The sequence below is a fragment of the Neltuma alba genome, unplaced genomic scaffold, assembly GCF_004799145.2.
Source record: "Neltuma alba isolate B1F8T4 unplaced genomic scaffold, ASM479914v2 tig00001947_pilon, whole genome shotgun sequence".
Taxonomy (NCBI): Eukaryota; Viridiplantae; Streptophyta; class Magnoliopsida; order Fabales; family Fabaceae; genus Neltuma; species Neltuma alba.
This window is the reverse complement of record NW_021632682.1, coordinates 30729-43128: the sequence shown is the minus strand read 5'-3', so window position 1 is coordinate 43128 and position 12400 is coordinate 30729. Positions and strand designations below refer to the sequence as shown.

The window sequence follows — 12400 nt, the reverse complement described above, 5'->3', positions numbered from 1 at the left end:
TTTGGTGATGGAAGGTGAGATATGAGCCTAATGGGATAGATTTATATACACATATGTAATCAAGAAGGGTTGTATACTATTGCAGTCACCATGTGGGAAAAAAATTATTATTTAATACTTTATACGATGATAAAAATGTATGTTTTGGTGTAAATGTAAAACTTCAAGTGATTTTGTTACCCAACTTAATAATTTTTTTTTTAATTCTAAGAACACTACTACAAAATATTTGATTTGTAGCGTTTGTTTTGTAGTATTTATTAAACAAAAAGCTATAGCTAATACTTATTAATTTATTAAAAATAAAAAAAACATGTTTTGTATTACTTTTCTAAGAAAGTGCCAGGGGCTTCTTGAGAAAGTGCTATAAAAAGTCTTTTTTTGAAAAAAAAAAAATTATTTATCGTATCTCACTTGTTGTAGTACTTTCTCAGGAAAATGCTATAAAAGGTTTTTTTTTTATAAAAAAAATAGTAATCCACTTGCTGTAGCGCTTTCTCAAGAAAGCGTTACAGAAGGTCTTTTGCTTACTGTAGTGTTTTCTCAAAAAAGCACTACAAAAAGTCTTTTTTACCACTTGTAGCATTTTCTCAGGAAAACACTACAACAAGTGCGGTAAAAAATTTTTTTTAATTTTCCCTCCTTTTTTTTGTTTTCCCTTTCTTCCCCCTGCACAGTCGTACCTCACCACTCTCACTACTCATCGTCACCATTTTTTCTTGCTCCCCTTTTCAACATAGCTCCCTCTTGTCTCCACACTCATCTTCTCATTTTCACCAAGCGTCCCACCTCTAATTTTCTCTCTCCACTTCTATTTTTCATACCACGGTCTTTCTTTTCATCCCACCCACTGTCCCCACCTCATTTTTCCCTTCCTTATTCCTACCCCTTTCCTGTCCCACACCAGTTTTCCTTCTTCATTCCCACCCCCTTCTCGTCCCCACCCTCTTCCCTTCCCTTCCCATCCCAACTCCCCTTTCCCTTCCTACCCCCTTCCCATACCTACTTTTCCTAATCCCCATTTCTATTTCCTTTGTCCTCACCCCTCTTTCCCTTCCCCACTCTCTTTTTACTTTATTTATTTATTTATTACATGGCATTCAATATAGTTCTGTTCAATTGTAGATTTTTGTATCCTTTGTTCTCACCCCTCTTCCTTGTCCCCACTCTCTTTTCATTTTATTTATTTATTTTTTTTGTAGGGCACTCAATATAGTTCAATTCAATCTATAATACATTGTAAGTATTTTTATTTTTTAAGCTAACATAGTTTTAAAAGCTTACAAATTTAAGTTTGTCAGTAATAAATATTAACTTGCTTAATATTTTTTTTACTTTAGTTGGTTAGATTTTGTAAAATTATTCATTTATTTTTACTTTATTTATTTTTTTGCAGGGCACTGAATATTAGTTCATCTCAATCTATAATATATTGTAATTATTTTTATTTTTTTAAGCTAACATTATTTTAAAAGCTTACAAATTTAAATTTGTTAGTAATACATATTTTAACTTGCTTAATATTTTTATTTTAGTTGGTTAGATTTTGCAAAATTATTCACTGATGAAAACTTGAAATATGTTGGAAAATTAATTATATGATTAATTATTATCAGTTAAATTGGAAGTATGTGATAGTTATGATTTTTTATTTTCTATTTTAGGTAGAATAATATGCTGGCAAATATAATCTTTATTGTTACGGGCCGTGAAAAATTGGTGACATATGCCATATGAATTGTTTAATTAAGTACCATTAGTTAAAAGGAAGTTTTATTAGGACCTGAAAATTTTTAAGTTGTTATGCTGCTAAATTTTGTTAGGGTAAAGAATATTATTTAAACAACTATTTACATAGTTTTGTACTTTGATATTGTAAGTATGCAAGTTAAAATGGTCTAAACATATGAGACAATAAGAAGAATAATTAAAGAAGTAATGTCACAATATTTAATCTATTGGCTTTTAATACTTTCTATTTTAGATTTGATATATGTTGGCAAACATGATTTTTTGTTGTCATTTTTAGTTGTGGAAAATCATTGAGTTATGCTGGATTAATTGGCTGATTAGATATTATTAGTTAAAAGAGATGGCTTGAACCTGATAAACTTCCATTTTTAAGCCATTATGTTGCCGATTTTATTTTGAAATACATAACAAAATATCAAAAGTTATCAATAAGTATAATAATTTGATGATATTACTGCAAAAAACTATGTGTGGAAGAAAATTAAGGTATTTAAATTTATTTAAGTTTTGAAAATAAACACTTACATTCATAAATGATTTAATTATTTGATGATATTACTGCAGTGCCCTTTCCAACCCAATAATAATGATTGTGGTTACTGTATTATGAGATTCATGAAGGATATTATTACTCATTATCAAACTTTATTCTTGACAATGTAAGTAGTTTTAGTTTAACTTTATATTGTTTATTAATTTTAATTATTGTCTAATAGTTACTTTTCAGCAATTTTAATTGGCTATATATGTAAATTACTTGTATTTATTAGTTGAGAACTAAATAAAAATATAATGCTAGTAAGTGTAACCATCATTGTTAGATGTATTTATTATATTGTAGAGTTAGAATTAGATCGATTTTGTTCACAGCTGTTGTTAAATATATATACATAGTGGTAATCTAAATTTGCTAGTTAATTAACTATGTTGTTCTGAGAATTTTATTGTATGTATTCGATCTCTGAATTTTACTCGTAGTTGAGAAATTTATGTGTAAAATTTATGTAAATGTGGTTTTAGAAATTATATAGAAAATATTTTTTTAAACAATTATATATTCTGTAGTATTTTATTAAAAAAATGCTACAGAATATTAATTAATTTTTTTAAACAAAAAATACTTCTGTAGCGCTTTTTTAAGAAAGAACTACAAGAATTATAGTTATATTCTGCAGCGTTTTTATGAGAAAACGCTACAGAAGATGAACTTCCTGTAGCACTTTCCTGAGAAAGCGCTACAGGAAGTTACCATATTAAAACAATAAAAAAAAAATTGTAATGCTTCAAAGGCGCTACAACTTATTCCCAACATCTTCTATAGCAGGTTTAAATATAGCGTTTTCAAAATGCTACAAAAGGAAAAAAAAAAAAAAAAGCGCTATAATTATCTTTTTCTGTAGTAGTGGAAATTTTTCTTGAGAAAAGTAGTATCCAATATAAATGGGTAAAAGAAATACATTAAAAAACCAACACACGCTTTTAGCAAATAATTAAATTAACTATTTTTTTTAATTTTTACAAATTAATTACCTAGCTAGTTCGCTTGTGTATTTATGATCCAAGAAAGCTTATTTTTTAGTTAATAAATGATTTAGTATATAATATTATCGACTAATTTAGGTTTAGAATTAGGTCACATTCCCTTTAGAAGAAGTCCTTTTCAAAGATGTTAAATTTCATACCGTTTGACTCACTTATCAATTATAATACTCCTTTAGTTCTAAATGTAAGACTCATTTTATACTGTAATTAGTCTAAAAAACAGTTTCAATTCATTTGTAATTTAGTCTCTATGATATGATTTTTTTTCCTAAGTAACATACAAATATCATGTTAAGAGTTTAGGATTTACTTGACCAAATCAAGGGGGACTTAGGGTGTGTTTGGATGAAACCAAACCGTGGTTTAGAAAAGTGATTCTGGAGAATAGATTTTGGGGAGAATAGATTCTGTGAAGAATAGATTTTGTAAAAAAGTGATTCTGAGAAGTGAGAGTGTTTGGATAGTTGTTATCAGAAGCACTTTTTATATATACAAATTACTAAAAAAAAGACATAAGTTAATATGATAATTACAGAAAAAATAAATTTTATGATATATTTTAATTTGAAGGAATAAAATTGTTAATAATATATTTTTTACCAACATAATTAATAATACATAAGATAATATAATTAATAAATAATTAATATGTATATATATTTATAAAATATAAGATTAAATATGTTTATAAAAAAATAACAAGATATATATCCTATAGACTCTCACACTCTCCCTTTTTTCTCCAAAAGCAAAAAAATTTTGCTTTTTTCAAAACTATGGTTTTGGTTTTTGGATGAGTGTTTGGGTGATTTATTCCCCAAACCATGGTTTGGGTCCCCAAACCATGGTTTGGGGTGTCACCCATAACACGCAACGTGGTTTCTTTCAAGTATGCATTCTTTCTAGGTTAAAATATATATATATATATATATATTTATATATGCATTCTTTAAATGCGACATATACCTAGATGAAAATTTGGCATCTCTCAAAACAATAAATTTTTTTTCAAGATTTTGATTAAATTGAAAAAAATAAAAAAAATTCTAAATAATAAATCATTTTTTTTAGGTAGTTTGAAAATCATTTACTTCTTAAAAATTAAACAAACCAGCCTTTAATGAATAAAATCATTATTACTACCTTATAAGATTTTATTTATAGTCTGAATATTATAATTACCAATGTCTTGTATTTTCGGGAACGTGGTGCAAACATACACTAAAGGGTGAAATTTGGAGAAACTTTTTTGTATTTTCTTATGGATATATCAAAGGATAGCTTAGGGGGTCTTTGGATAACCTCAAACCATGGTTTGGAGAATAGCTTCTAGAAAATAGATTCTAGAGAGAATAGATCTTGAAAGAATAGCTTTTTTGAAAAAGTGATTCTGATAAAGTGAGAATGTTTGGATAGTTGTTGTCAGAAGTACTTTTTTATATGTTAAAATTACTAAAAAGGACATAAGTTTAAATGATAATTACATATAAGATATATTTCATAATATATGTTTATTTGAAGTAAATAAAAAATATTAATGAAAAAATTAATACGTATATATATTAATAAAATAAATAAATATGTTATTTTGCAAAATAATTTAATAAAATAATTAAACATGTATATATATTAATAAATAATATATATTAATAATAAAATAATTAAACATGTTTTTCGTAAAATAATTTATTTTGCCAACCAAAAAATATGATTATTTAATTCAATTTAATTAATGCATGAGAAGTTTGAATACAAAGGAGCCGTTGCCGACGAAAAGAAAAGATGAAATAAGAAAAGTCCAACATGTGAAGGCCACTCAATCCAATATATAGTATAGAATAAAAAGCGGGTCGCGTGCTGCTTCAGCTGAAACCAAGTTTTCAAGCTCAAAACCATGGTTTTGCTGAAAACCATGGTTTTCAAAAAACTAAGGGTGTTTGGGTTTTTTGCCAAACCATGGTTTGGCAAAAAACCCAAACACCCCCTTTAGTCATGGAATTATGGGAGGCCCACGGGTTATGATTTATTCCACGTGTCGTATGATGGCAAGATCCGTTGTTAAAAATTCTTATTCTCAAGAAATGTTAGCCTTATTAAAATTTTCTAGAAAAGTTGAAGGCTCACCTAGTCAAGATTTTATTCAAGTTATACGGTTCTTTTATAAATAATAATTATTTTTTTTAGAAATAAGTATCCTCTTGTAATAGTCCTTCTGTCCCAGTGTCCTAGCACGATCTTTGGATTGGGAGAAATTAAAAGGTAAAGAATACTACGCTTAATTTTAATTCTAAATATAAAATTTTAATTTATTTTATTATTATTTATCATTTTTAAACTAATTTATTTAATTTATAAACTAACATATAATATAATGTTACTAAGAGATGTTTTAGAAAGGTCATGCTATATTTGTTAAAATTAAGTAATTATTTAACTTTTTAAATTTATTTAAGTTAATTAAATAACTCTTAAATTACGTATGAGAGAAAAATAAAAGCAAAAAAAAAGTATTATATCTCTCCTAGCTAAATTTACTGGAATACCCCAGAAGGGAATTTTTCTTTATTTCCCTCAATCTTCACTTTACGCCAGGCCTCCCTCCGTATTAAAAAACTGAATTCCAATCACGTATTTAAGAAATTTATGAGAGTATCTACCATTCACTCTTGCCAATCCAGAAACAAAAGTGTGGTTTTAATTCTCTAATTTGATGTAGAGTTTCATTTTGTATTCTTAATTTATAAGACTTTTTCTCTAATATTCTAACCTTAATATCGTTAATTTCAAATGATATTTTTTCGTCAAAGACATATTGGAATTTCTTCGGGAAAATTTTTTTACTATGATGTGTAATCTTTTTATGCAAGCGATTTTGTTTGCGATAGAGCCGACTTATATCAGAACAAGAACTAAAGACTATCATCTCACCATATTCAAACCTAGCATAGTATATAGTAAACTCTCGAGAATAATAGGAGTGAGAAAAAAAATCAGCAAAACCCATTTCAAAACTAACTAGTAAAATGTTCAATAAGAATATGGCATGAATGGAAATATACAAGAATGAAACTATGACAGAAAACAAATCAAACATTGCAATTTTTGAAAGGGAACTGCAAAGAAATGAATATTAAGAAAATTTATTAGTTAAGTTAGTTATTTGCAAGAAAAAAAAAACGGACTAGACCGGCTGGTTCAACCGGAAAACCGATGAACCGGTGGTTGGTCCAGCTTGGTTTGATAGAAAAACCGCTAGGCAAACGGACCGGTAAAAAACCAGCTCAACTGATCAAAACCGGGCAACCGTTGGGTTGATGGGTTGCCCAGTTTGAAGTTTTTTATTTTTTATTTTTTAACCTTCAGCTGTGGAACGATGCCGTTTCAGGTTGAAGAAATTAAAAAAAAAAAAAACATACAGCTTATCAAAGGGTGAAGGCAACTCAGCTTCAGCTTTCAGCTTCGCCATTTTCATTCTTCCCCCCAAATCAAAATCCCTAGCCGAAATCCACCCTTATTGTAGCTGCCATTTTCTTCACCGTCGGAGGTCGTCGATCTTTGCGTGACATCCCCTGGTCAAAGCAGTAGCTAGCAGGAGTTCTTCAATCAGATTTGCAGGCCACATCAGCAGCTCCTTATCGGTTCTCATCGTCATTTCTTCTTCACCATGGCAAGTTCTTCATTCTCCTTCTACTTGTTCAGCTTCTATGCTCTTGTTGTCTGGTTAGTTGTTTTCCTTCAGCTCGATGTGCTCTGTTTTTTCCTTTGTGCTTCTGTTATGTTTTCCAGTTGTGACCTGTGAGTGAGATTGAGATATGAAATGTGTATAACCTCCAATAATCAAAGTTTCTTGATCTATAATGATAGCAAAGCTTCTTGATCTGTAATGACAGCATTTTTACCTTTGGTCTAGTGAGAGAGAGAGACGCCCAGGAGCAGAAGAATTTGAGAAGCGAAGAAGAAGCCATTTGTTAATTAAAAAGTAAAAACGTAAGTTCCCGAGGCTACACATAGGGAGATGGAAAGTCAAAAAGTTCCACTGTGCATCTGCTTCAAGTCAGCACCAAGCCCAGTCATCAATGCATGGCCTATAATATGCTTGAGGCATTGGGAAATTTTACTTGAATTATTAGTTTTTAAATCAATTCAATTAATACGTTGTTTATTTAAATATTATTTTTTATGATTAAATATAAGCATGTTTGTAAATTTTTAATTAAATTATATTACTTTAATTGTAGCTGGTTTAATATTTAGTCTAGTTTTTTTAATCTTGTTATTGATTATTTATGAATTTTGTTCTATTTTGATATTATGAATTAAATTATATTATTTTAATATGACCGGTCTAACCCCTGGTCCAACCAGTGACCCTTGACCCACTGCCTTGACCGGTTTAGTTTCCGGTCCGGTTTTTTGTTCCTTGGTTATTTGTAATAAATGTGTATTGTTATTTTCAAAATACTTTTGTTAATCATCTGTATTAAAATGAAAACCTTTTAACATGTACAATCATATAGGGATTATTTTGAGAGAAATAAATAAATATGAAAACTATAGTAAATTGAGATCATATATTTAGATTCAAATTGAATATCTAACTAGCTCTTATATTTAAGATCTAAGCTAGTATTAAACTTTGAGAAAACTTGATCAACAAAGGAAAATACAAAACACCATATTTCAAGTCCTCCACTATAGCCCCATTAATTTTATGCTTTAACGCGCGTACTCGTAAAACTAAATATAAGTACTTGGAAGAAATAAGGGTTCAAATAGCAATTGCAAATCGAAAAACCAGGTTTATTTCACATCTAATTTCTCTAAGAGAACTTATTCATCTATTCCAGATATCAGAAAAGCAAAAAAGAAAAACAATTGCATGCCCTTTCCCCTTTTATTCAATTGAAAATCAGAAAGGTTTCCACCTTAAGCATCTGTAAGTTTTCCCTCCACGGTGTTCATATGTGAAATCCATCTGAGGGATAACCTTGTAAAGCATATTGTCTACATATTTGAAGTATCGCAACCTCCATTGCTGACAAAAAATAATGGGAAAGATAATAATACCAAGGCCAAAAGTAAATCCCAATTCAGCACTCAAGAAATTCCAATCAATGTCACTGCCATAGTTTGATTTATCAGATGTTTTAGACGATGATGTTGGGGTCAACAATCCTGGTATATCATCGAAATTGCAATTTTGTACTAATGGAGGCCCACATAAACCATTGTTTCCTTTGAAGGAATCAGCCTCAAATGACTGAATTTGAGTACCTGTTGGGATTAGCCCTATCAGATGATTATAGGAGAGGTTGAGAAATGCAAGGAAATTTAGACTTGCGAGTTCTGATGGAATTCTCCCACTAAAAGAGTTCATTGACAAGTCTAATGATTCAAGATGCTTTAAGTTTCCTACAGATGAAGGAATATGGCCTGAAAAAGCATTCTTTGACAAGTTAAGAGCATGAAGTGCTTTGAAATTCATAATTTCCTCTGGTATTGACGCTTCAAAATGATTGGATGAGAAATCCAAGGAAGTAAAGGAGACAAAAATCTTGACCAACTTTAGTTGTCTTCCTTTGTTGACAATTGTCACTAAATCCAAGTAGCTACGACGACCAAAATCATATGCATTGACATCAAAGAATATTCTATTGATCACAAATTGTGATTCTGTTGCTATAATTTTGGCTAGCTCCAATGCAAGATCTTTGTTCAAAGAGGATATTCCAACATTGACGTCTATGAGATTAATGTTGTCATAGATGTCAATGTACAATTGGCCTAACTTTGATTTGCCGTCATCTTCATCAGGTGTCATCAATGATTTCCAACTTTGCAAAAGTGCAACAGGTAGAGTACCACTTAAATTATTTGAAGCCACATCAACAATTTGAGGTGCCTTCCATTTTCCATTGCTATTTGGACATTCAAGGTTCCTATAAAATCGATTTAACCTGAGAATAATGACTCTTAAGGTGGGTATGTTCCCTAAGAAACATGGAAATCTATCTGTCAATTGATTATTTCCCAGGTTTATGACTTGTAGTTTAAGGCAGTTAACCAAAGATGTTGGGATTTTACCACTGAAGAAATTTTCATTCAAGTCTAAGAATTGGAGGGCACAAGAAGTTGAAAATGTGTCTGAAATCTGGCCTGTGAGGTTGTTTCCAGCTAGATTCAACACTCTATGAGTCGTCATTCTTGTCAAACACTCAGGAATGGAACCACTAAAGCGATTATCAGAAAGATCAAGCAGCCGAAGAGAAGAAATGTTACAGAGGGATTCTGGGATTTTCCCTCGAAAACTATTATTTGCAAGGGAGAGAGAAATTGTGAAAGGGATATGGTTACCAATATCTGGTGGGTCAAGTAAGCTGAACTGATTGCTTGAGTAGTCCAAGTGGAGCACATTTTTTGGAAGTATGGGAGCTAGGCCTCTAAGTTGGTTGGAGTGAAGATCAAGAGAAAACAAATTGGAGCTAATATTTTGAAAAGGACCTTCCAAATCTGTTAGAAAATTGTTGGAAAGATTTAGGAAAACCAATGAATGAAACCTCCAAATCCAATTGGGTATTGTTCCTTGAATTTGGTTGCTGGATAGGTCAAGATAGAACAAATTAGATTGATGTCTGAGAAATCTTGGAAATTCTCTCAACTTGCAAGAAGCCAACATGAGATTGTTCAATTTAGGGAATGGTGACTGATGAATTTGGTCAGACACTAAATTTCCATCAACTAGCAAGTTGTTATGAGAGAGATCTAATGTTGCCAAATTTTTCATGCTTTTGAACATATCCAAGTGTATGGTTCCATTGAACTTGTTTGAGGAAAACTCGATGAAACTGAGTCTTTTGAGATGAAAGATAGACAGAGGAATATGCCCTTGTAAATTATTCCCACTGATATCGAGGATCTCTAATGGGGAAGAAGAAGCATTTGGAAATTCATCCAATAGACCCTCAAATTTATTATGAGAAAGACTCAGTTGACGCAAAGATGGAAGTGTAGAAAGAGAGGAAGGAACACTCCCATTGAGAAAATTACAACCTAAATCAATGGAGACAAGTTTTTCAAGGCCCTTGAAATGAAAAGATGGAACTTCACCCTCCAAGCCATTGTTATTGACAAATAGATATGAAAGGTTCTTTGACATATTGAAAAATGGAAGAGAACCAGTGAAGTTGTTGAATGACAAGTCTAGATGAACAAGTGAAGTAAGTTCTGAAATAGAACTAGGAAGCCTTTCATGGAATTTGGAGTTTGATAGATCCAATGAAGACACCATCCTCAAATTGTGAATAGAACTTGGTAGTTGTCCTGAGAAACCTATACGACTAAGGTTCAATGACTGGAGAAATACATTATGCTGGAAATATGGTAGAGAGCCCTGAAGATTTTGATTTTCTGACAAATCAAGGACCTGCAAGTTGGATATTTGGAAGATTTGTTTTGGGAACATCCCAATCAAATTGCAGTTTTTAAGATGCAAGGTGGTTAAGTTGGTTAAACCACCAAAGGTCTCAGGCACAGAGCTTGTGAAATTGTTATTGTTCAACCGAAGAACTGAGAGAGATTGAAGTTTTACAAGTGATGAATCAATAGGTCCAAGAAGAAAACAAGAAGACATACTAACAATTTGAAGATTTTGCAGTGAATATAGTGCTTGGCCCCACTCCTTCCCCTTAACAGACATCTTCACACCATCAAGATATAGCTCTTTAATTTTTGTGAGGTTCTGTAAGAACTTTGCTACATTTGGCTTTTCAAGTTTTAGAGTGTGAAGTGAGGTAGATAAATCAAGAAAAACTAGCTCTCTCAGATAAGATATCTCATTTGGAATCTGACCCTTAAAACCTGCGTTTGAAAAATTCAAATACCTCAAGTTTTTCAGCTTGTGCAAATCCGAAGGAACCTCAAAATCAAACTCATTATAAGCCAAGTTCAAATTTTGCAGAAATTGCAAGTTGAAGAGGCTGGTGGAATTGTCAAGTCCTACAGAGATGGATTCTTCACTGAGATCAAGAGCTATAACATGTGCCTCGTTGTCACATGTTACTCCACTCCATTGACAGAAATCATGACTTTGGCTCTAATGAACCAATTTTTTGGACATGGCAGGGTTGAATGTAAGATTGTTCCTCAGATGAAGCAATGCAGATTTTTGATGGCTAATACAATTGCCAGTCACAACAAAGATATTGATGATCAAGTTTATGATGTAAAAAGGTACCAAGAAAAGCCATAAGATTAGGATGGACCTCATTGCATATAAGAGACTATTTGATCCTCTCTGTAAGTGATCAAATGAGGAAGATAAAGGATGTTTTTTGCCTTAACAAAGCACATTATCCTTATATACATTGTCACTTGTATTAGAATTGAATGATTCTAAGTCGCATGTTAATCTCAAAGTCTCTTCAATCTCAATAGATATGCATCCCATCATGGCCTCAAGACCCTAATTTTCCCATATAAGCTTTTAGCGTATTTAGTTAGTTTGCATGACCCATTCCATGTTCCTATGCTGTCTTGATTGTGATGGCCACTATTAGAGACCCCCTGCCAAGTCCCTTTACTTCCATATATTGTTTTGTAATACTTCCAGAGCTAGTTAAAGAGGTTGTTTTGGTCATAAATATAAAAATAATATAATCAACTTTCCCTTCAAAATTTATAATTTTTTCCCTATATTATTCTTGTTATTACATATTGTAAAAAGGATTTCATTAATGAAGTATTACCTCTAGTCCTAAATATAAAAGCTAATTGGCAGTCATAAATATATGACCCAAATCCAATTTGTCTCTCAAATTTATAGTCACTACAGTAAAATGTGTCATTTACCTCCCTCATTTATGTCTGTTTTGAAAAACAGAAGAGACTTCATGTCTGTTTTAAATAAAACAAAACTCACGTCTGTTTACAAAAACCAGACGTGAATTCACGTCTGTTTGTGTGAACAGACGTGAATTAACATCCGTTTACTCAAAACCGACGTGAATTCACGTCTGTTTCTCCATAACAGACGTTACTTCACGTCTGGTATTTGTAAACAGATGTGAGTTCACGTCTGTTTTACAATAAACAGACGTGAAGGGGCTTC

General features: G+C 31.2%; 1 protein-coding gene across 1 annotated transcript; it reads right to left on the bottom strand.

Annotated features, from left to right (window-relative positions):
- Positions 1-8203: 8203 nt before the first annotated feature.
- LOC114714454 (receptor-like protein 33) lies at positions 8204-12150 on the bottom strand. Its single transcript, XM_028899201.1, has 2 exons — positions 12142-12150; positions 8204-11386 (listed from the first exon to the last, which is right to left on the bottom strand). Exons 1-2 carry the CDS (start codon positions 12148-12150, stop codon positions 8204-8206), a joined length of 3192 nt encoding a protein of 1063 aa, XP_028755034.1.
- Positions 12151-12400: the final 250 nt, after the last annotated feature.